We start from the raw sequence: 25,756 nt of genomic DNA, 5'->3' as shown, positions 1-25,756 counted from the left end.
AAAAGTGTAAGGTCACAAAAGTTAAAAATTATTTTAAAGCCACTTGGGTTGGTTGTAGCCGATGCCTGTGCATGCATAACCTAGGTCTATGCACATTTGTCTGTGTTTACATGAGCTTAACCAGATGTCGCAGGCAGATGTGACACACCTACCCTCTTCACATATAATGTGGTGAGCATGGTTACGCATACACGGTCTACCAACAAGGTGCCCTTCAGATGTTATGGACTAAAGGTCCCATCACTTCTGCTTGTTGGTCTCCTTCTCCTCTGCTGTGCAGTTCCCCCCAAGCCCCCTAAGCCTGTTCTGGGTTTCCCCACAACTCTCCAAAACAGGTTTAGTTTGTGAAGAGTTTCCCACAGGAGGAGGAGAGGAGGAAAGTCCCACTGTGCAAGCAGACCTTATTCCACATGCAACAGCTTTGTTGAATCCTATCATGCTCAGAGCAGACCCTGAACGGGCTTCTGTTACCTGTCCATTGGTTTCAATGGGTCTATCTTGAGTATGCCATAGTTAGACATCACCCGTTGTAGTTCTGTAGACAAGCTAGATGCTGGGAAGGCAAAGTGCCAAGGTACAGTTGCTGTCACTAGAGTCTACATGGTTAAAGGTACATTATGAATCTTGCACTCTTCAACTTTCTCCTCTGTATTCCTTCTCCTGCTGCATGAAAAAGGAATTATCTGCCCCTGGAAACCTGAGTCTCAGAACACCTTCCTGTTTCACAGTACCTGGATCAGAAAAGTCAGACATGACACCACTAATAAATGGGACCAAGTTCTCCTTCGGGTGCATCTGGGCTGGGCTGCTTGTATCTGCAAGTAGGGCTCATATAATTCCTCCATACCAAGATATTCTGATAGAAAACTACACACCAAGGAGAGGAATCTTAGCAAATGGGAGAGGACAGGTGTAGATCGCATACTTAGCATGCAAAAAATACCAGGCTTTCAGGCACCAGCGGTGGATAAGACCTCTCCTGAGCTGAGTAGGCCATACTGGGCCATACAAACCACTGATGTGAATCCGTATAAAACAGCTTCTTATATTCATATATAGCATTCTCCTCAATACTGCAGTTCTTTTTGTATAGCCATGGCAGTTTAATGGGGAACATTCATTTATGCAAGATCCCACCTGCAGTCTCTAAGTACTTTAGCCCAGATATAGCTCTGCCACCTGGGTGAGAATTGGGTCAAAGAAGTATGGCTATAAAAGGTTTTTAAGGTCCTCAAGCTAAATATTAGAAACGATCTATACCAGTAAGCATTATGATACATTTCAGAGCATGCTGATACCAAAAGTCCTTTTAAAAAACAAAAAAACGAATCTGAAGCTCCTATTAAAAGCTGCACATTTCTTTAACCTCCACAATTGGGTTTTCCTTTGCAGTATTTTACCATGGAAGACATAAAACTAGACTAAAATAGGCATATTCCTTCCATGAGAGCTAACACAGCTTAATGTTGTGTGGATGTCTAAAAAGAAATGATTTTATTACATGGATATGGGTATATAGCCTGACTTCTTTTTAAAGCTTGGAGTAGATAACATTTGTTATCTCCTTCAGTTCCATATCTCAGTTCAGGAAGTAAGTAAATGAAGATGGATTAACACCGTTCAATAAATCCCCAACGGTTAGGGTTTGAAACAAGCACACTGAATCAATGACACTTTACATATATGGGAACTGTATTGCATACATGGAAAACGCAAAGTTTACCTCAATGGCAGGGGCTTAAAATCCCAGGAAGCTAACACAATTTCAACAGGAAATTTACTAGTTCTGTAGGAAGCCACTCTGGCACCTGTGACTTTCAGACCTTCAAAATTATGTACAGGTGTTGTTATGAGTTGTACTGGGGAGCCTCAGGCGTCTTAGACTTGAGGGCCAAACAGATCTGCTGCCAAATTCCTATGAAGTTTCTGAGTGGGGAGCAATTTAAAGCACAGCTTGGGAGAAGGCTGAGATGAACAATCTCCATCAGCAAGCAACCTCCCTTCACCCCTAAAGCCTAGTTTTAAAAATATTTCCCCCCCACAGTTGTGCTCCAAAATTGGAAGTAATCCCTGCTGGGGTGAAAATGGCTAAAAATAGCAATTTCTGGTGGGAGGCTACAGATGGAGGGAGGATTCAATTCACTCACCTGTGCTCCACACCACCGTTTACATGCCCTCCACACCACCGTTTTGTTGGGAACAAGAAAAACCCGAGTTGCTATTATGTCCAGTTGTATTCTGACACCCGTACTCTAAAGATAGAAGAGCTCTCTGGTTATATCCTTCTGCGTGGGCAGGGTTGTATCCTCCAGCGCTGGGGTGGCTAACTGTAATGTAAAGGTAAAGGGAGCCCTGACCGCTAAGTCCAGTTGTGGACGACTCTGGAGTTGCGGCAATCATCTCACTTTACTGGCCGAGGGAGCCGGCATTTGTCTGCAGACAGCTTCTTGGTCATGTGGCCAGCATGACAAGCTGCTTCTGGAGAAACCAGAGCAGTGCACGGAAACGCTGTTTACCTTCCTGCCGGAGCGGTACCTATTTATCTACTTGCACTTTGACGTGCTTTCAAACTGCTAGGTTGGCAGGAGCTGGGACTGAACGACAGAAGCTTCGAACAACAGGAGATTCGCAGGGATTCGAACTGCCAACCTTCTGATCGGCAAGTCCTAGGCTCAGTGGTTTAGACCACAGCACCACCCGCGTCCCTAACTGTAGCCTTACATATTTTGTTGGGCTCCCACCAGTCCCAGCCCAGCCAATGGTCAGTGATGATTGAAGCTGTTTTGACAACCTTATTTATTTACTTATTAAATTTGTATGCTGCCCAAGATCTCAGGGTGGTTCACAACATTAGAGGGACACAGATTCGCCAACCCTGTTCTAGCCTATTGATCTTCAAGAGGTGGCTGGATGCACCGGAGTGGTGGGAGGCACTGCATGGGAACCCCCAAGGAAGAAGGCCCAGAGCCAGGGGATTGGACAATGTGAGGTCAGAGGGAGAAGAGGGAGCAGACTGAGAGGAGGCTGTGTCAGAAGCAGAAGAACAGAACAGGGTTTAGTGAGCAGGATCAGGCTAGGGCAGAGAGCAGCCCAGAATCAGAGTCTGGAGAGGAGGGGAGCCAAGAGGCAGAGATGAGTCAGGCTGATGAGGAAGCCAGGATTTCTTGCCCTCCTGTGATGGGCAGGTCCTGTCTCCCAGAAGATGAAGAGGAATGAAGAGGGAGGAGCAAAGAGAGACCAGACAAGCAGCCTCAGGTTGCTGAGAAAAGACCTAGGGGAGGAGACACCTTAGAGAGTGGTGGGAAGGCCTTCAACTCTCACAACTGCCTCATTGCAACCAGACCTACTGGGAAGAGCTGCTGTGATCACTTGGCCTGAGCTTTTTAGTTAACTTCACATTGTGAATTATTGCTGACTTGCTCCCAACTCCCACCTTGACACTTATGGACCAACTGTGGCACTATTCTCTCTCCCCCCCCCCCATTTTTTTTCCTGAGAAAGGATGCCTCCTCGCCCTCTCAACTCAAATACTGGACATGCAATGCTGCTGCGCTGCTTCATGTCTTCATTGCAGGGACAAAGGGAGGAGGCACAGTGGAGCAATGTACACACAACAGAGAAAAGCTTCACAATGCAGTTGCCACCTTTGGGCTAAGGTCAAGCTTTGCACCCTTCCTAGCTCAGAAGTGGGTCCCGTGTTTCAGGCTGGGAATCCAAGGGGGTTTCAGCCCTTGAAGAACACTACTCTAGTGGGCTAAATGAAGAAACACCTTATGACAGGATCTCCATACCTGCCACCAGACTGTCCACAGAGATCAGTATCCCAGTTCCAAGGAGAGCAATCATAGCCTGCCCCATACTGCATCCAGGTTTCACTAGTTTCATGCCATTTCCAAATTAGTTCCTTGCTTTGTGTCATGGCAATGCACAGCACACAAGGTCAGAAGTATAATGAAGAGCAGCCTACCTTTAGGGCAAATGTCAGTGCATGGTTTACATGTCTTAATGCCGTTTTCTTCAACTTCCATCTTGGGGCTGGGACAGGCACGCACACAAGAGCTGATATCAACCACAAAGTTATCTAGAAGGAGGTAAAAAAAGAGGAAAGTGTATTATTGAAAAGAAAACCATCTACAAGCTTCACACAATGGATACTCTGAACGTCCCTTTTTAAAACAGAGAGGTGTTGGGGGAAATGGAATGTGGGTCCCTCTTTTCTGCTACTGCATTCAAGATCCATTTTTATGTATTTGTCTCAGAACTGCATTTTATCTTTTGAAGTTTTCTCTAAGCTCGCATTCTCCTGTATCCCTGTTGCTTTATGTTGTTGCTAATTTCAACATTCTTTAAAAGTTTCATTTCCCTTGAGATGCTGACACTGTAACTCCATCTTAATGAGGTTTGTATTCTGGAAAATGTTTGAAATGTTATTTTAGCATCAAAGGATACACGGTCACAGCCAAGCTGGTATACCAACCACTGGATAAAATAAAAGATGCTTTGAATTATCTCAGTCTTATGCTCATACATACAGACAAAAAAGAAAGAAAGAAAAGAAGGTATCTGGATATTCAATTTTGTAGATAATGGCAATTAAATTTCAAAACAATGACCAAATGGGAATGTATATTTTTAGGCATACTAAATGTGGAATTCATTTCCACAACTAGTTAGCAAAATGCTGCTCTAGTATAAAAAATAATAATAAACTTATGTATACCTTTTCTTAAGGTAAAGGGACTCCTGACCATCAGGTCCAGTCATGACTGACTCTAGGGTTGCGGCGCTCATCTCGTTTTATTGGCCAAGGGAGCCGGCGTACTGCTTCCGGGTCATGTGGCTAGCATGACTAAGCCGCTTCCGGCGAACCAGAGCAGCGCACGGAAACGCCGTTTACCTTCCCACCGGAGCGGTACCTATTTATCTATTTGCACTTTGACGTGCTTTCGAACTGTTAGGTTGGCAGGAGCTGGGACCGAGCAATGGGAGCTCACCCTGTGGCGGGGATTCGAACCGCCAACCTTCTGATCGGCAAGTCCTAGGCTCTGTGGTTTAACCCACAGCGCCACCCGCATCCCATACTTTTTTTTACTTAACCACAAATCATTACAACTAACTGTGTCAAAAGTCAAAGTTCCCCCTGATTCTAGCTTATTATGCTGGTGCCGACAAAGCACACCAGGTTCTGGGATCCATGGTAATATGAAGATATTGTACAGCAAGCCAGATCATTGGTTTGTCTAATCTAGTACTCTCTGCTCTGACTGGCAGTGCCTCTTCAAGCTTTTTAGGCAGGGATTTTTTCCAACCTTACAATGAAATGCCCCTTTCACTGGAAATGACAGGGATTGAATCTGATGTATGCAAAACATATGTCTATAGCTGCTTCACATAACTAGGATAGCACCTTGTACTTCTTGCACCGTTAATAATTATGTAGAAGAGAGGATTTCAGCAGGTGCTGCTTGCCATGCAAATGTGGCCTAGTGTTGAGAGTGTCAGCCTAGGACTGGAAAGACTCAGCTTCAAATGGGTAAGGAAGCTCTCTGAGTGGCTTGGCCAACCACTATCTCCCAAGCTAACTTGCCTCACAGGGTTGTTGTGAATAAAAAAAAAATATGAGGGACAGAATAATGGGCACTGCCTTTCGCTCAATGTTCGAAACTCCCATTGTTCTAGGTGCATTTTGCGACAGGGAATTTCATTACTGCAAGCAGTTTCTCAGCTCTGGGCGCTGTACTGCGCCAAAGATTTCAGATTAAAACTGCAGAGTGGAAGGAAAGGAGAACCTTTTTCTGCCTCCCCACTTCCAGCTACTATCTGAAGACTGGAGAGGAGACCTTCTCAAGAATATTAGGGGGGGGGGGTTGGGCAGGGGAAGGTCTAGACCACGTGAAAAATGAACATAATAATTTAGCTGGAGTTCCTTCATTTTCAGCTTCGTATTCTTGTTATAAAAAACCGAGCCTAGACATTCCATTGTTGCACCCATAACCTAGGTTTAAGGTGCCATTTAGCTCCTAGCTTTCATATCTCAGTTTCTAACACTGCTTTCAGTTCTTGGATATTATTACAGTACATGCACCATACTTTTATGCTTGTAGCATGCTCACAGCTACTTATATCAGAAGAAAATGCAACACAACAATGAAATTGGGAAAGATTGTCAAGAAAGAACAATTTCACACATAATATGCATATCATTCAGTGACTACACTGACAGGCACTGTGTGTGATTGCAGGTGCTGTGAAAAAACTGGGTTGTTTGTTTTGCAATGTCCATTTCTACACATCTATTCCATCACTTAAGTCAATAGAAATTATACTAGCCCATCATTAAGAAACTCCCTTACACAGATCCCCCTCAATTTATTTAATTGATGTTTAAAAGATTGTATCCTTAAACCCCAAAATATTCAAATATCAAGTATATGTGACCCCCTAAGATGTTATTGAAATGAGAACATATAAAGGGTTGTTTGCATGCTTTCAGTTTACATCCACTTGCGCAGGCCTATGCAGCAACAGAACATGCTAAATGCTCTGGCAATGTGATAATGCTTGCCATCTTCACTGGCAGTGGGTGGCTGGCCTCAGGGGGGCAGAAGAAATCATCATTAGGATCTATCGGAAAGATATTATTTTAGCCACTTACTCTGCACTACTCCCACTGGGAACAGTCCATATAAATAGTTTTAGTAATCCAGTTTAACAGTCTGTACCTGAAAGGCATTTACGTGGAGTACTTTATATTTTCAACTGACTGAAACCTCCTTGGTAGCCATTGTAATGTTCGGAGTTGGGAGCAATATTTTAATGTGCCTTGATAGCAATGAGCCTGTTCTGACTCACATTACCAAACCACACACTTGAATTTCAAGAAAAGGTCAAACATAAAAAAAAAATCCACTTATGTTTGAGGGGAAATGAAAATGAGACTTTGTTTAAAGAAAGGAAATGTTAGAATCTGCTCCATATTTGACATCTGCTGCTGGATGGAAGCTGAGATTTTGACCACACAAACCAAAACATTTATCATGGATTTTTGGCTCTAAGTTATAGGGTGTTATTAAAATGTCAACATTCAACAATGCCATTCTTAGAGTAAGTTATAACTTCCAATATATCACTGTTGAAGAAAATAGGGTGCTTTCTCATCATTAACTTCACCGTACATTTGGCATGCTTTGCAATTATTTTTTTTAAAGACTTCTGCGGTGACACTTTGAAACAGTTGCCCTTCATGGAAGAAAGGCAGCCCTCCTCCTGTAACTTACGCGGGCACTTTTTGACACAAAAAGCACCATAGGTGTATTTGCCGTCTCGGTTGTTTTCCATCTGGAAGGTGGCAGGATTGTAAACTGAAGTCTGCGGACACTGCGTGACACAAGCCCCACTGTCATTAAAATTCATACAAGCCTGCAAGACAGGAAAGAACAGTTTGAATCAGAGCTTTTATTGGCATTTAATAAACAGACCCTTGACAATAACAATAGGAAATAAGTTTCTTAAGGTATTCACTCTACGTAAATAATAACCTTTAGTTCCTGAGTCATCAAATTCAATTGAAGTCTAATTTGAGAAATTTAAATAATATTCTTATAACACATCATGAGGACTGCATATTACCCCCAAGTAATCAGAGGCACCATGACCCTGAATATCAGCTGATGAGGATCGAGAGCTAGGAGTCCAACTTTGGGGCTTCCCAGAGTGGGAACGGGAGGCCACACCAGGTGTGCCCGTGGTCCGACCCAGCGCAGCTCGTGTTATGTTTATAGGACTTAGAGCTATAAGTCTCTGCTTAGGGGTTGGGGTATGACAGGCGTAATTGAATAAAATCGTCCATGTGATGATCATCAAGAGAGGACCTTTAAATTTTTGCTGAAGGCTGGAGAAGCTGCAACCTAAAGTGCAATAGGCAAAAGGTACTATTCCAGTGACCTAACATGGGCAAATGGCAGGAGCTAACACCACAGTCCTTTCTGGGTGAGCAGTGGACTCTAAGGCCTAAATGCACACATTCTATAGTTGCTCTTGAGGCCAGATCCCAGCCTCAGATCACGATATTCTGTGCTGATACGCTAGTTTATAGCATTGTGCCTCAAGTTCTCAGCACCCAGGCTGGCCAACCCTTGAGGCCAAGTGAAGCCTCAGATGGTAGAATCCCATGGGGTGGTGCCCCTGCAGGCACTATGCCTATCCCTGCCATCATGGGGGTTGCACAGCTGTGGTGGTGGCTTCTGTTGAGATCTTGCAAGATCTTGCAGAACACTTATGAGAGTTCCACAAGATCTTGTGAGATCCTGCCTGAAGCCACCACCACTGCAACCCTGGTAAGCAAGGCTTCGGCAGGTGAGGAGAGGCGGGCAGCACCTTCCCATTTTGATTCAGGTGGCAAAATAGGATGAACCGCCACTGTTGGCACTAGCATAAAAACAAATCTGATGCCATTGCACTGACCATTCTGAATGTAAGAGACAAGACAGCAGTAGCAATCAACCGTCTTTCTGCGGCAATGCTTATTCCTTATCCTTTCCACAGTACAATGGAGGTCCTTGCAGTGATAAAAGAAAAGCTACCATCATTGCTTACTATACTGCTCAAGAGCAGAGGTTTCCATGGCAGGAGGCAATTGGGTCTCCCTTGAGAGTTGTGCTGCTGGTTTAGTGGCAAGTGTCCAGTGTACTTACTGTCTGTGCTCTCCTGCTAAAGCAGACTCAGGGGATCGGGGTGCCAAGCCATTCTCAGTAGGAACGCATGGGCTGCCATGAACTGAAAGCAAGAAGCACTTTCCCCCTGCTGTCAACCGGCAATCCCTAAAGCTCAACAACTCTGGTCTCCCCACCCCCCCCCAAAAAAAAAAAAAGCTCAACAACTTTGGTCAATCCAATGGGTATAGTGGGAGTAGATCACAGTCTCTTGGAAGTTGGACACCCCTGGGCTACATCAATTGAAATTAATATAATATAATATAATATAATATAATATAATATAATATAATATAATATAATATAAATCACACACACACCACATCAAGGTAGATTTCTGCATGGTTTATAAGAATAAAATATTAAAATATGAACTAAAACAATCCCATTAGAACAACAAAACAATTTAAAACAGGAGAGTCGGATTGAGAGATCAAGGGGATGCCTATGTAAGCAATTTTTTCTGTTTATTGTCAGATATGCCATTGTTTAAAGCATTAGAAGCCTTCATCAGGAAACAGGGTGTCAGCTAGGACTACAGCAAAGTTAGGAAGAGTTCCCTAAATCTCCCTAAATCAACTTAAGGAGCAAATGGTTAAGGCTGGTTTTGTTTAAGTGGACACCATATTGAATGTTTTGGTGAGGTAGATGCAAGGCTTTTATAATGGAACCCCTTTTAATTTAACAAGACCAATGTGTTGAATTACTGCTGAGTTATTAAAGGCACAAAGTACAGTCAGAGACCTGTTTAGATCCACTTTAATTTTGACTCTCATTATTCTCTAAATACCTCTAAATCCTTGTGAGTACATTTACTGAAACATTAATGCTGCAGAGACAGGCATTGCTTTGCTTCCAAGAATGCTCTCACAAATGAATACATGCCAGCACTTGCGAGAACAATGGATGATTGCCTTATCTAGCAATTTTCACAGCAGGATACTATAGGTTCGAGGAAGCAGGCATTATAGGTCAGACCATCTCTTAATGCAGCATATGCTGAAATTGCTTTAATTAATACATAACATAACTCATTTAATTCTTTCCCTCAATCTAGTGCCTTTATTCATTTTCTGCCCTGGCACCTTATCATCATAATGAATTGCTTAGTAACTATATCATAATGATGTAGAATGCTAATGATGTATAGCCCAAAGCTATGATAACCTTTCATTAAGGATCTACTAAAATCATTCTGAAGAGTTCAGCAAATTTTAAATTTGTGGCTTTAAGTATTGTTTACAAGTACTGGTGGTGTATTTTAGAGCATTCCATGCTTTTGAGCTGGAGCGGAAAGGCATGTGGGCCTGGCTTCCTGTAGCATAGAAGGAGGTCTAGTTTTTTCGGCTTTACTAATACAGCAACTTCCCATTTACATGTGCTCTGTTTGCACGTGGCACAAGCATTGTCAGGAACCTGGAAACGCAGAGCGCCCTGGAGAAGACCCTCTCCGGAGGCCAAAGAGGATGCCCTCTTCAGGCCCTGGGCAAGGTCCCCTCGTGAGCCAGAGGCCTTCCTGCCTAACAGCTAACGGGCAAGGCGGCAGCAGCCGCTTCCCCACACGTCAGCTGTGCAAGCCTTGCTGCCCCCCTGCTTATGTGAGCCAGAGGGGCAGTGGGTCTCAGCTCAGCTGGTGTGTGGGGAAGAAGCTTCCCCGTGCATCAGCTGTTCAGGCCCTGCTGCCCCTCCAGGTGCTCCCAACATATACGATTTCAGTTACACATGAGGGAGCCCGGAATGTAACCCCCATGTAAACTGGGAGTTGCCTGTACAGTCGTACCTTGGTTCTTGAACTCCTTGGTACTCATACGTTTTGGCTCCCGAGTGCCGAAAACACGGAAGTAAGTGTTCCGAATTTTGGAACGTTTTTCAGAAGCCGAACATCCTATGTGGCTTCCACTTCAGTGCAGGAGGCTCCTGCAGCCAATCAGAAGCTGTGCCTTGGTTTTCAAACAGTTTTGGGAGTCAAACGGAGTTTGAGAACTAAGGTATGACTGTATTGTCTCTTCCAGGGCTCAGTAGAGTTAGAGGTAAGTATACTCCAGGAGCTTAGGTGATGGTGAGGAGCGTACATAAGGTGGCACTGTCTAACCTTTCCCGCTGAAATGTTTTTGAGATGCACATCTAAGGTGCTATTTTCCATGTGCGTTTCTGTGGAACATCCATACATTTGTAACTTAACAACAACAACAACAACCCTGTATTGGAATCTTACAGAAAAGCTTTGTTATCGCAAGGATTTTAGCTGGTCTGCAACAATGCTTCTTGCATGACTATGCACTCCTGCTAGGCCTTTAAGCAGGCCTTTAATTCTGCTACTTTTGTACAGTATTAGTTTCTCACTAGTTGGTTGTATGCTGAGATGGCACAGTTGTGGGAATTTGTATCTTTAAGACAAAGCTTCAGCTGGCATTTAGAGTAGGGCGTAAAGGCTATTCTTAGGAGTTATATATTTTGCTACCTGCAAAATACCAACTAGCCTTTTACTTTGGTAGGAAACTGATGTGTCACCCAAACATCATGCATAGCTTGTAGAACCCCCAACAGTAGATAAGTTTCAGAAGACTGCTGCTGGTCAGATCCTCAGAACTGCAGAGCTTCAAAGCTTGGGAATCTCCACACAGCCTGATCTGCAAAGTTGCCGGCTGCATCTCCATCTTCAATAGCCATGTCTGCTGCTGACAGAGTGCCCAGCAGCTAGAGGGATATCGGCAATGCTTTGCGGCTTTCTTTGGACTGGCTAATAAAATCTTTAGCCTCCATCCCATTTGTGTTCTTGTGTTTTGAATCCAAAAAGAGCACCTGCTCCTTGACAAACCCATAGGAAATCATAACATGAATCTCTCACCATCTCATCTAGCTCGGACCCCTGATCTTAACAACAAAGGACATGCAGATATGGGGAGCTGGACCTTCCTCCTTCCCCTTCCTGGGATTCATCACCCCAGCTCAGCTCACTTCCATTCGGGTAACTGACTGCAAACTGACTGCAGAGGGGAAATGCAGAGGAAGGGCAGGTTTGCTTCCCTCGCTTATACACCCACTTTATTCTTACACACAAGAACAAGCACATACACACCCCTTTCACACACTGGTGGGGTTCCTATGATCATGCCTAATCCAGCATAAAAGAAATCAGGCAAATAAAAAAAAAACTTTTAGGGACATGAGGGGGAGAAAAAATACCCTTTGGTAGCTAAACTAACGGACTACATACTGTTTCCCCAACTTTTGTAATTCCTGATTTCAAAGCCAGTTTTCTTTGGAAGAATGGGTATTGTTAGCTCACCCGTTCTTTTAATATAAAGGTGTACGGAGGACAGGAGCAAAGGAACACCTGCAAACGACAACCTTTAATTAAGGGTGTTAATTCCCTGCCATGTTCTTGTTCTGCTTTGAGGACCATTTTGGTGACATCAAGTTAGAGCTGAAACAATTTCCCAGTTCATGCAGAGAAATTCAAAATCCAGCTCTTCTAGATTAAAATGGAAATACAATATTTGAGTCCGATTCTTCACATTAATTTTAGCTCTGAAATGCTCCATAGCATTTCCCACCTGGGAGGCTCCTAATCCTAACTTGACATGTACATACATTGTTTGTGATAAGTTCCAAACAGGTTTAGGCATCACATTTATTAGCAAAACTTAGTCATGGCCACCTGGTTGTTTAAGCTGTGTATGCCTGACTAAGGCTGCCATCAGAAGCTCACTTAGGAGGAAACATTGTCCACAGAAATAAATTAGGCTTCCTTCACTTCCTTCACTTTTAGGCAACAGCTCTTATATTCTGTTTTTAGCAAATATGACGGATGGTGGATTTTTGGTCTGTCTTTTGTTTAAAGTCAAACTTCTGATATAAATTGCCCACATCCTATAAATGTTAATTTTTAGGAAAGTAAAATGTATTTTCACTTAAGATAAAAATCATACCAATTAACATATAAATGGTTTCAAATCTCTATTTGCAAATCTCATAAATGTTTCAATGGGTGAAATAAGCTGATAAGTAACGGAAATGTAATGGGAAAATATGAATGCTAAAACGGTGAGTGAATATCTTCCACTGTACATGCAGTATAATTAAAGACACACACACATTTCCTTGGCAAGAAAGCCCAAGAATGAGCAAAGCTGCTGATAGGAAGACAGAAAGGAGTGAAGGGTGAGACCTACAAAGCAGTCGGTGTCTTTTGGTCCAGAACAGCCTCCTGCGCATTCACGGTGGCAGCATTCGCTGACGGAGCGCCCGTAACACCTGCCATCACATTGCTCAGCACATGCCGTCTTCGTCACTAGAAAGGGCAGAGAAATCATAAACGCTATCAGCACAGAACCCAAGCTCAGCCTGGACAACCGAGAAGCTGTAAGAGAAAAGGGAAATTAAGGTAGGGGTCCCCAACACAAGTAAATTACACCTTTGTCCGTTATTCTGTGACATGTTAACGTGACCAAAACATACTTCTTTTCAGCATTTGTACGGTACTCTCAATGCTTAAGTGTCTGTGGCGCTTTTTGCATGGAGGAAGATTAGGACAAAACTATAACTTGGCCACACCTCTGTGACTCCTCGGCCACCAAGCAGTCCCATCAGGTCCAGTGCTCACCAGCTGCCAGCTGCCCTAACCAAATTACTTATCACACTGTTTAATAGAGCACAAGCTATTGCAGTACAAAAAGCTGAGGTATGGTTTTTTTAAAGGATCCTTACACCAAATTAAATTTCAGATGTGAGTTTTATTTCATATGCATAGTATCTTGCTGTCTTATGTAACAGAATGATGCTTTTGCCTAGCATGTTAGTATTTTCACAACTAAACATTTTAGTTTTGCAATATTTCTTTCAGCAAAAAACACACACTTCAGAATTTACTTGTCTCTACCTGAATATCATTTGATTAAAGAAAAGTGCAGATCCTTAGGGGAAAATATGTGAGGACCTTGGTTGCCCTGGGATTTTTTCTTCTAAGTTTAGTAAGTTTGAGAAAATCCTGACTTCTTCTTATCAAAATATAGAGATAAGGAAGGCCGATTCCAGGTTCAAAAAGAAGCCCATGCTTATATGATAAGTTTATCACAGGCTTATCATATATCTACCCATCTCTGTTGATGGATGCTGTTTGCCCTGCTCATGATAGCCAAGGCATGATGCCACTTTCGGGTGACCAGTTTCAAATCATTATGAGAGGGGGGGAAAGGTTCTGTTTAAATGCAATAGGGAAACGACTGCTATTACTGCGATCCTGGAGTGTTCATGTAAGGTTAGTTCTATATTTAAAAATGTAGGAAGACACACAAACACAAGCTCATCTCTCTGAAGTGCTCAAATTATGGTGCCACCTATCTTTTCTTTTGTTTGTTTTTTATAATTTTATTTCTAGTTTTCATTTATATACATTTCAATAGTGTAACCATTGTTTTAACATTTCAAACCTTGACTTCCTTCCTTCTTTTTCTGCGGTTCCTTAAATTTATTTTATCATTTCTTGCATATTCTAAATTAACTTAGCTAATTCTTTTATTCATCTATTTTGATTACTGTATATATTCTTCTGAAACTGCAGGTTATTACAGTAATCCTGCCAATGACTTTATCTGTTTACAATTTGTTTGTAGATATTCAATAAATAATAATAATAATAATAAATGATAATAATAATAATAATAAATAATAATAATAATAAATAATAATAATAATAATAATAATAATAATAATAATAATAATAATAATAATAATAATAATAATTTATTATTTATACCCCGCCCATCTGGCTGAGTTTCCCCAGCCACTCTGGGCGGCTCCCAATCAGTGTTAAAAACAGTACAGCATTACATATTAAAAACTTCCCTGAACAGGGCTGCCTTAAGATGTCTTCTGAATGTCAGGTAATTCTTTATCTCTTTGACATCTGATGGGAGGGCGTTCCACAGGGCGGGCGCCACTACCGCGAAGGCCCTCTGTCTGGTTCCCTGTAGCCTCACTTCTCGCAATGAGGGAACCGCCAGAAGGCCCTCGGCGCTGGATCTCAGTGTCCGGGCTGAACAATGGGGGTGGAGACTCTCCTTCAGGTATACAGGACCAAGGCCGTTTAGGGCTTTAAAGGTCAGCACCAACACTTTGAATCGTGCTTGGAAACGTACTGGGAGCCAATGCAGATCTCTCAGAACTGGTGTTATGTGGTCCCGGCGGCCACTCCCAGTCACCAGTCTAGCTGCCGCATTCTGGATTAATTGCAGTTTCCGGGTCACCTTCAAAGGTAGCCCCACGTAGAGCGCGTTGCAGTAGTCCAAGCGTGAGATAACTAGAGCATGCACCACTCTAGTGAGACAGTCTGCAGGCAGATAGGGTCTCAGCCTACGTACCAGATGGAGCTGGTAAACAGCTGCCCTGGATACAGATTTGACCTGTGCCTCCATGGACAGCTGTGAGTCCAAAATGACTCCCAGGCTGCGCACCTGGTCCTTCAGGGGCACAGTTACCCCATTCAGGACCAGGGAATCCTCCACACCTGCCCGCCTCCTGTCCCCCCAAAAGAGTACTTCTGGCTTGTCAGGATTCAACCTCAATCTGTTAGCCGCCATCCATACTCCAACCGCCTCCAGACACTCACACAGGACCTTCACCACCTTCACTGGTTCTGATTTAAAAGAGAGGTAGAGCTGGGTATCATCCGCATACTGATGAACACCCAGCCCAAACCTCCTGATGATCTCTCCCAGTGGCTGCATGTAAATGTTGAAAAGCATGGAGGAGAGGACAGAACCCTGAGGCACCCCACAAGTGAGAGCCCAGGGGTCTGAACACTCATCCCCCAACACCACTTTCTGCCCAGGAGAAAGGAGCAGAACCACTGTATGACAGTGCCCCCAGCTCCCAGCCCCTCAAGACGGTCCAGAAGGATGTTATGGTTGATGGTGTCAAAGCCGCTGAGAGATCCAGCAGAACTAGGAAACAGCTCTCACCTTTGTCCCTAGCCTGCTGGAGATCATCAACCAGCGCGACCAAGGCAGTTTCAGTCCAATGGTGAGGCCTGAATCCCGATTGGAAGGGATCCAAATGGTCCGTTTCCTCCAGGCGTGCTTGGAGTTGTTCAGCAACCACCCGCTCAATCACCTTGCCCAAGAATGGCAGATTTGAGACTGGGCGATAGTTGGCCAAATTGGCCGGGTCTAAAGATGTTTCTTTAAGAAGCGGTTTAATGACCGCCTCTTTCAGCGGGTCTGGGAAGGCTCCCTCACAGAGGGAAGCATTCACCACCCCGCAGAGCCCATCGCCCAGCCCTTCCCGGCTCGCTTTTATCAGCCAGGATGGGCAAGGCTCAAGGAGACAGGTGGTCGGTTTCACTTGTCCAAGCAGCCTGTCCACATACTCGGAGGTAACAGATTGGAATTGATCCCATGTAACAGGACCAGACAGAACTCTAGCACTCTCCCGCCCTGGCCCTGCTCCCACGGTGGAGTCTACCTCCTTCTGAATCTGAGCGATTTTATCTGCAAAAAACTTTGCAAAATTATTGCAGGAGATCTTGGGGTCCCTACCAGGCCCCGGTGGTACAGGTGGTTCCGATAGATTGCAAACCACCTGAAAAAGTCTCCTGCTGCTGTTTTCTGCAGATGCAATGGAGGCGGCGAAGAAGGCCCTCTTCGCCGTCGCCATTGCCACTTGGTAGGCTCGACGTTGAGCTCTAACCCGTGTCCGGTCTGATTCAGAATGAGTTTTCCGCCACCGGAACTCTAGCCGTCTCAACGATTGTTTCATCACCCTCAGCTCCGGGGGAAACCACGGGGCTGTCTGGGCTCCATGCAATCGGAGAGGGCGCTTCAGAGCCAGACAGTCAATAGCCCTGGTTAACTCCGCATTCCAGCGTGCCACCAGGGAATCAGCTGAAAGGCCATCAACTTGGGATAAAGCATCCCCTACCACTCTCTGGAAGCCAATTGGATCCATTAAGTGGTGGGGGCGGACCATCCGAATCGGTCCCACCTCCCTGCGGAGGGGAAGGGTTGCGGAGAAGTCCAGTTGCACCAGGAAGTGATCTGACCATGGCACTTCTTTTGTTTCGCTTTTAGGTAATTTCAGATCACCAACATCCATAGAGGTGAACACCAAGTCTAAGGCATGCCCATGGCTATGCGTTGGGCCAGACTTATTCAGGGACAGCCCCATGGCGGCCATGCTTTCCACGAAGTCCCGAGCGGCCCCTTGTAAGGTCGTGTTGGCATGGATGTTAAAATCCCCCAGGACAACCAAGCTAGGTGTCTCCAGGAGCATATCCGCCATGACCTGAAGCAGCTCGGGCAGGGAATCCTTGGTGCAGCGGGGAGGTCGGTACACCAGTAGGAATCCTGTACTGCCCCTATTGCCCAACTTCCAGAACATGCACTCAGAAAACTGGGTCTTCCCAATAGGACGCCTGGTGCAGACTAATGACTTCCTAAAAATCACTGCAACCCCCCCTCCCCGCCCACATGACCTGGGTTGCTGTGCGTAAGAGAAACCTGGTGGGCAAGCAGCGGCAAGGACAGGCCCATCTGCTTCATCCAACCAGGTCTCTGTCACACATGCCAGGTCAAATCCTCCATCCACAATCAGGTCGTGGATGGCAGTGGTTTTATTCATCATTGACCTGGCATTGCACAGCAACACTTTCAGGTCATGTGGGTTTCCCTTGCTGATTCCTGTATCCTTCCGGTCAGGACCAGACCTGGAGGCAGGGATAGTCCTCAAACAATGACTAAACCTGCCTCCTCGGTAATGACATGGTCTGGTCTTAGCATAACTCCTCCTCCTGCCCGTGATCACTGAGATCGGGTGTCCCAATACATCCCCCCCTGTGGAACCTGCCCCACCCAATCTATTGGCTGAGGCCCACTCCCAGGCAGCCATGACCCTTCCCCTTAAAAGGCAAAATACAAACTATATAATAATTTAACAGAATAATAATAATAATAATAATAATAATAATAATAAAACAAAACAAAACAAAGCAAGAAACAATAGCGCTGACTATTTCCATTTTTTATAAAATATTTGCTATCTTGATTTCTCATTCTTCCAGTAAGTTTCGCTATTTCTGCATAATCCATAAGTTTTTGTGTCCATTCATCTCTCGTCGGGACTTCTTCTTCTTTCCATTTTTGGGCAAGTAACATTCCTACAGTTGTACTTGCATACATAAATCAATTTCTGTACTCTTTGGGTAGTTCTATACCTATAATTCCCAAAAGAAAACCTTCTGGGGTTTTGTTTTGTTTTTACAAATGTTATTTTAAACATCTTTTACAACTCATTATATATCATTTCCCAGTAAGCTTTAACCTTACAACAAGACCACGACATATGATAAAAAGTACCTTCTTTTTCTTTGCATTTCCAACACTTATTTGATTTTGAAGTACGCACTTTTGTCAATCTACCAGGTGTTATATAGATACCATCCATGTAACATTTTAATGTAATTTTATCTTAAACCATAACATGCTGTGAATTTTATATCTGTAGTGCCACCTATCTTCTGTGACAACAACTTAGCTTAGAGCTTTCCAAACTTTTCATGTTAGCAACACACTTTTTAGACATGCATCATTTCACGACACAGCAATTCATTTTTACTAGCAAATCGGAGGTGAAACAAACCCCTTTCCAGCTCCGGGAGGAGCACGGGGAGCATTTGTGTGACACACCTACACACTGCTGCTGACACCAATGTGTCGTGACACACAGTTTGCAAAGTTTTGCCTTAGTTACTTCCTTCTTTATTGAAGGAAACCTACTTGGATATTTCCAGCTCTCTACATGCCTGACTGAGGAGAGCAGTCTGTTCACAAGATGAGAGATGCTGGCAAGGTTCATTGGGTCAGGAAGGGATACCAGGTTGGGGACTCCTAATGCCAGTCTTAAATACGAGGCGAGCATCACAAAGCCCCTTAATTCTTCTCTGTCTTGGGTTATTATTTGAGGTCCAAATCAGATTCCCTCAGGAAACAAGCAGAGCCATTTCTGCTGGTTTCTATTTATTTTTATGCAACTTGATTTCTTTTTCAAACCAATCACTCAAGTCTAGAGCAAGTCACCCATCTTTACCGCACATTTCCCGCTGCTCTGTGTAATCAGGCTTTCTAGTGAAGGCTTTTCACCCACATTATGATCCCAGAAAAGGTGTCAGGCCTCAGCAGGAGTCTGTTCTTGCTGTCAGGTTCTGAGACAAGAGCTTGATGTAGTTTTCACTGTCATTGCCTGAATGTTTTGAATAGATCTTTTATATCTATATCTTTTTGTTGGCATCCGTCTGTCTTGGGAAACAACGGAAGAGGGTGGGGTGATGCCAAACCGTTGGAGAGTGGCAGCACTTGATATCTCTCTCTCTCTCTCTCTCTCTATATATATATATATATAAATATATAAATATAGGGTGGCGCTGTGGGTTAAACCACAGAGCCTAGGGCAGTTCGAATCCCCGTGATGGAGTGAGCTCCTGTTGCTCGGTCTCAGCTCCTGCCCACCTAGCAGTTCAAAAGCACATCAAGTGCAAGTAGATAAATAGGTACCACTCTGGCGGGAAGGTAAACGGCTTTTCCGTGCACTGCTCTGGTTCGCCACATGCTGGCCACATGACCCGGAAGCTGTACGCCGGCTCTCTCAGGCCAGTAAAGTGAGCTGAGCACCCCAACCCCATCTGCGACTGGACCTAATGGTCAGGGGTCCCTTTACATATATATATATATATATATATATATATATATGACTTTAATTATAAATGCTAAATTACTTTTTAATTATTATTTATAGCTGTTCTTACTTTATCTGTACCTGCCTCCAGTCCTTGTCAATGAAAAAGTAGGGTATGGCTAAATTAATAGTAGCTGTAGTAGTTAGGGCCAAGCTAAGGACTGATTTCAGCAAAGACAGTGAGGCAAGATACTGGCCTGGAACAACAGATTTTAAAACCCTGAGAATGTCCTTCCTCCTCCTTTAAGGGGCGCTGCAGGGAGGTCTAACAGAGGGGGAAGGAGCTCTGGAAAAGTGCTCTCTGAAGCGCCTCATTTCTCCTTTAAAAGGGGCTTGGGGTAAGCTGTGAGGGGATAGGGGAGGAATGGGGGAGGTGCAGAGAAAGGGGGTTTGGCTAGGTATAAAAGGAGGAGGAGGATTTGGCCAGATGCAGGAAAAGGGGCCTGGCAAAGGGGCGTAGCCAAGGGGGGGCAGGGGGGCAGAGCCCCCCAAATCAAGTAAATAAATTAAAATACTTAACTAACTGAGGTTCTGCCTCCCACCAACATAAAGCTTGCATCTTCCCAACATAAATGCTCACTATGCCCATGGCTAGCAGTCCCTAGTTATAAAATAGTCAAGAACTGTTTTATAGTAAACTTCAGTATGTGTGTGCACACACGTGACAGAGGTCAGAAGACCTGAGACTCAGGTAAAGATTGCACTTAACATATGGAGCAGTAAAGTTTTTTGGAGCCCTGAGTCTAATAATAATAATAATAATAATAATAATAATAATAATAATAATAATAATTTTATTGTTTATACCCTGCCCACTTGGTTGGGTTTCCCCAGCCACTCTGGGCGGCTTCCAGCAAAATATAAAAAATAATAAAATGTCAGACGTTAAAAACTTCCCTGAACAGCCTTCAGATGTTTTCTAAAAGTTGTGTAATTCTTTATCTCCTTGACACCTGGGGGAGGGCGTTCCACAGGGAGGGCACCACTGCCAAGAAGGCACTTAGTGCTCTGTCTCTCCCTGCCTATCGCTTCCCTACGGAACAACATCATGCTAGCTCCCAGTCCTGCAAAGATGCTGATCAAAAAGTTCTCTTGCTTAAAGTCCAAGTTCTGCAAAATGAAGCAACACCCTACCTGAAAACTGAATCCAGAGCAGTGCACTTTATTCAGCTAATTAGCTATTGTGTTATGGGGGGGGGGAGAGAGAGTGCCGTTGGGCCACAGTAATAAAATATGCAGAAGTGGCTTATACAGGTTAAACACTGCTGCGTCCTGAATTCCCAAGGTGGCTGGTGATTCAAAAATGAGCAGTCAACAGCCAAGCTGCACTCTTCAAGGTAATCATTAAATGAAACCTCCTGAACTCTCTATCCAATTTAAATATGATTCACTCTTCAATGATTCATTACATGAACCAACCCGCCCCCCAAAAAACCCCCAACAACTCTAAAATGAATTTTCTAAAGTGTGCAGTAAGAAATTGTAAAAGCTCACTGAGGACTAAATCTTGTGTTTTGCCAATGGAAAGGTGTATAACATTGTACTATAATGTTATATAAGCTTTTATAATTGATAATTGATTCCACATTTCTAGCACACCGAGTCCTTAGCAATCTTTAGCTTGCTTGTCCTCACAATGAGACAAGCCAATATTTACGGCTTGTATTTGCTCAAAGTAGCTCACAATGAGTCAGATAAATGACAATGGTTGCATTAACACTGCTTCTATTTAACTACACATCAGTGGTTTTATTCTGGGCTTTTGTTCAGCCAGAACTCACAGGAACTCAGTTCCGGCACCTCTCAGGTGCCATTGCAAGAAAGCATGGTGAGTTCCAGCACCTCTTTTTCTAGAAAAATAGCATTGGCTTTTATTTATTTTATTTACAAGAATAAATATAGGGTGGCTGATTAGCTGCTCTCCCTGTGCAAAGGTCAGAGGGGGCAGGGTTTCTGTTGAGGCAGATGATTAGCTGTGGGAGGAGCTTATCAGAGCTTGCAGGGCAGCGGCAGTTTGATCCATCTTTTAGATATAGGGGAGCTAGTCTCAAACGTTTGTTGGGGGAGACCTAGGATTTTTTTGGGGGGGGGGTTATTTGTCCTGTCTTCACGCTTTTTATGATGGAGGACCACTGTAGCCACCCCCAACGACACGTTCTCAAGATGGAGGATGAGGGAACAGCTGCAGTCGCCTGCGGTTCCTGCGCAATGTTTGCCATCTTGCCAAAGGTTGCAGGCAGCTTTACCTGCAGCAATTGCATGTTGATTGCCCTCTTAAAAGACAAAGTCCAGCAACTGGAGGAACACGTAGCAATGTTCCAAAGAATTAGAGAGCTGGAGCTCTTCTTGGAAGCAACCGTCTCCACCAAGGAGGAGGCAGGAGACTCCCCTGAGAAGGAGGCTAGTTCACCAACACACCTTGGAACGGACAGCTCACGGAAGAACCCCGACCAGACCTAAGAGGAGGCGTGTAGTGGTGATTCCCTACTGAGGGGAACAGAAGCAGTGATCTGTGGGCCTGACAAAATGTCTCAGGAAGTGTGCTGTCTCCCTGGGGCTAAGATCCAAGATGTAACTGAACAACTGCAAAGAATCATAAAACACACTGACAAATACCCCTTCTTCTTGGTTAATGTGGCAACCAATGACACTGCAAGCAATAGCCTCCACAAGATCAAAAGAGACTACGAGGCTCTGGGCAGGAAATTGAAGCAATTAAATGCACAAATTGTCATCTCATCTGTCCTCCCAGTTGAACGAAGTGGCCCAGGGAGAGAGGGAAAAATAGTGGAAGTGAACAGCAAATGGTGTAAACAGGAACGGTTTGGATTCTTAGATCACGGACTGCAGTTTCTTGAAGATGGACTTCTGGCAAGCGATGGGCTGCACCTCACAACGGTTGGGAGGAATGTTTTTGCCAAAAATCTCAGAAACCTCATCAGGAGGGCTTTAAACTGACTAATGTGGGGGAAGGAGACAGTGCTCCTGAAGGTAGGAGTCTATCAATTGATGAAGATGATCATCCAAATGTCATAGACCAAATGGAGCAAACAGCACGCAGACCTAGTTGTGGGAGGAAAAAATCCTTAAATAAGAGACACGGGGGAATGATTAATGGACTTCAATGTCTGTACACTAATGCACAAAGCATGGGAAATAAACAAGATGAGCTTGAGCTCTTGGTACAGCAAACTAAATATGACATAATAGGCATCACTGAAACCTGGTGGGATAAGTCCCATGATTGGAATGTAATAATGGAGGGATACAATCTATTTCAGAGAAACAGACCAGACAAGAAAGGAGGAGGAGTGGCGTTATATGTCAGGGATGTGTATACCTGTGAAGAGATCCAAGATTTAGAACCTCAAAGCCAAAGTGAGAGCATTTGGGTCAAAATTAAGGGAGAGAAGAATAACAGGGACCTCATTGTGGGAGTTTACTACAGATCCCCAAGCCAAACGGAGGAAATAGATGATGCCTTCCTGGAACAGATGGCCAAGCATGCAAAAGGAAGGGAGACAGTAGTAATGGGGGACTTCAATTACCCGGATATTTGCTGGATGTCAATCTCAGCCAAGAGCATAAGGTCAAACAAATTCCTCACTGGCCTTGCAGACAACTTCATTGTCCAGAAAGTGGGAGAAGCAACAAGAGGAACAGCCATTTTAGATCTGGTCCTAACCAATGTTGATGACCTGGTTAGTGGGGTAGAAGTGGAAGGATCATTAGGCGCGAGTGATCATGCTCTTCTGAAGTTTACTGTACAGCGGAAAGGAGCAGCCAAGCATACTAGGACTCAATTTCTTGACATTAAGAAAGCTGACTTCATAAAACTTAGGGAAGTGCTGGGTGAGATCCCATGGACAGTAATACTAAAAGGAAAGGGAGTTCATGATGGCTGGGAGTTTGTTAAGAGGGAGATAGTAAAAACACAACTTCAGGCAATACCAATGAGACGGAAACATGGAAGGTGCCTAAAGAAGCCAGGGTGGCTTAACTGAGTTAAGATTAAAAAAGGATGTGTACAAAAAATGGAAAAGGGGGGAAACCACCAAAGAGGAATTCAAACAAATAGCCAGCACGTGTAGACACAAAGTCAGAAAAGCTAAAGCACAGAATGAACTCAGGCTTGCTAGAGAGGTTAAAAGCAACAAAAAAGGCTTTTATGGGTATGTTCGTAGCAAAGGGGAGAACAAAGAAACAGTGGGGTCACTCAGAGGAGAAGATGGTGAAATGCAAACAGGGGACACAGAAAGGGCTGAACTCCTCAATGCCTTCTTTGCCTCAGTCTTCTCCGATAAAGAAAACAATGCCTGACCTGAAGAATTTGGAGCAAATGATTCAGCAGAGGAAACACAGCCCACAATAACTAAGGAGATAGTACAAGAATATTTGGCTAGTTTAGATGTATTCAAGTCTCCAGGGCCAGATGAACTGCATCCAAGAGTATTAAAAGAACTGGCAGATGTGATCTCAGAACCACTGGCAGTCATCTTTGAGAATTCCTGGAAAACAGGCGAAGTCCCGGCAGACTGGAGGAGGGCAAATGTTGTGCCTATTTTCAAAAAGGGGGAAAGAGAGGACCCTGTGGGGTGCCACAGGGTTCTGTCTTGGGCCCGGTCTTATTCAACATCTTTATCAATGACTTGGATGATGGACTCAAGGGCATCCTGATCAAATTTGCAGATGACACCAAACTGGGAAGGGTGGCTAACACCCCAGAGGACAGGATCACACTTCAAAACGACCTTGACAGATTAGAGAACTGGGCCCAAACAAACAAGATGTATTTTAACAGGGAGAAATGTAAAGTATTGCACTTGGGCAAAAAATAAATAAATGAGAGGCACAAATACAATATGGGTGACACCTGGCTTGAGAGCAGTACATGTGAAAAGGATCTAGGAGTCTTGGTTGACCACAAACTTGACATGAGCCAACAGTGTGACGCGGCAGCTAAAAAAGCCAATGCAATTCTGGGCTGCATCAATAGGAGTATAGCATCTAGATCAAGGGAAGTAATAGTGCCACTGTATTCTGCTCTGGTCAGACCTCACCTGGAGTACTGTGTCCAGTTCTGGGCACCACAGTTCAAGAAGGACACTGACAAACTGGAACGTGTCCAGAGGAGGGCAACCAAAATGGTCAAAGGCCTGGAAACGATGCCTTATGAGGAACGGCTAAGGGAGCTGGGCATGTTTAGCCTGGAGAAGAGGAGGTTAAGGGGTGATATGATAGCCATGTTCAAATATATCAAAGGATGTCACATAGAGGAGGGAGTGTGGTGGAGTCTCCTTCTTTGGAGGTCTTTAAGCAGAGGCTTGACAACCATATGTCAGGAGTGCTCTGATGGTGTTTCCTGCTTGGCAGGGGGTTGGACTCGATGGCCCTTGTGGTCTCTTCCAACTCTATGATTCTATGATTCTATGAAATGTACCAGCTTTCAACACACAGCTCAAAAGGCAATTCATCAAAACAGAATTTATAGCTAATAAAATAATCTAACATACATTTAAAAAATAATAATAACATGAGCTAAGGCCACCTTGCAGGATAAATTTGAATCCCTAAAGCCCTGCTAAAAATGTTTTCACCTGCTTCTGAAATACTACCAAAGAGATAGAGAACCAGATTTCCTGGGAAAGTGTGCTACAAAATTGCAGGGCCAGCACTGAAAAGACCGTGCTCTTGGTTGATGTTAACCTCATACCCCCAAAAGGATATGGCCTGTACCAGGGCCTCACCTGCTGATCTGCGCTGACGGCTGTGCACTGACCATTCATTCCTCGTTGAGAAAGAAGACTCCTAGCAAGAGACCTGACTATAGATCTCCCTTATCCAGATGTATAGGTCACTCAGAGCCAGCCCAAGACATTGGCACCTGAGCTGAACCACAAAGTGGCATCCCTACCCCTACCAGGCAAGAGGGGGGCGAGTGAACATCTACATCAAGAACAAGGGGGAAATGAAGACTGATATTGGGATCTGCTGCCCCGTGGATCATGCCACCTGAGGCGGTTGCCTCACCTTGCCTTATGGATGAGCTGACCCTGAACCACTGATAGCCTGACCTTACCAGCATTCGTAAAAAACCACACCTGTAAATCTTGAAGTGCATGCTGATTGTTGGAAGCTGGGAGTGCCCTAATGGCAATAAGACACACTTCAGATGATTTCTGTGACAATATCCTTCAATATAAGTATAAGCTACAATCTGAAACACACAGCCAGATGGGTGGGGAATAACAACAACAACAACAACAATAATAAGAATAAGAATAAGAATGACATACTCACAAGCCATTTTTGCTGCT

The 25,756-nt window shown here is 44.2% G+C and overlaps 2 protein-coding genes across 6 annotated transcripts in view; one reads left to right on the top strand and one right to left on the bottom strand.

The window, feature by feature from the left end:
* ERBB4 (erb-b2 receptor tyrosine kinase 4) overlaps window positions 1-25,756 on the bottom strand; it is an 837,205-nt gene that overhangs the window by 243,759 nt on the left and 567,690 nt on the right. For all 5 annotated transcript variants that reach the window (XR_014556491.1, XM_083704220.1, XM_083704222.1 and 2 more), the window contains exons 6-8: window positions 12,887-13,005; window positions 7,278-7,419; window positions 3,968-4,081 (exon numbers count right to left, since the gene is read on the bottom strand). Coding sequence is in view for 4 of the 5 variants with exons in the window: in XM_083704220.1 (XP_083560346.1) it covers window positions 3,968-4,081; window positions 7,278-7,419; window positions 12,887-13,005 (375 nt within the window). In the remaining variant the exon portion in view is untranslated. The remainder of the gene's footprint in view (window positions 1-3,967; window positions 4,082-7,277; window positions 7,420-12,886; window positions 13,006-25,756) is intronic.
* The window catches only part of LOC310831628 (uncharacterized protein), a 466,313-nt gene that overhangs the window by 119,015 nt on the left and 321,542 nt on the right, over window positions 1-25,756 (top strand). The window lies entirely within an intron of this gene.

The sequence above is a fragment of the Podarcis gaigeae genome (assembly GCF_964106915.1).
Source record: "Podarcis gaigeae genome assembly, chromosome: 1".
NCBI lineage: Eukaryota > Metazoa > Chordata > Lepidosauria > Squamata > Lacertidae > Podarcis > Podarcis gaigeae.
The sequence above is the reverse complement of the archived record's forward strand: the minus strand, read 5'-3'. Positions and strand labels throughout refer to the sequence as shown.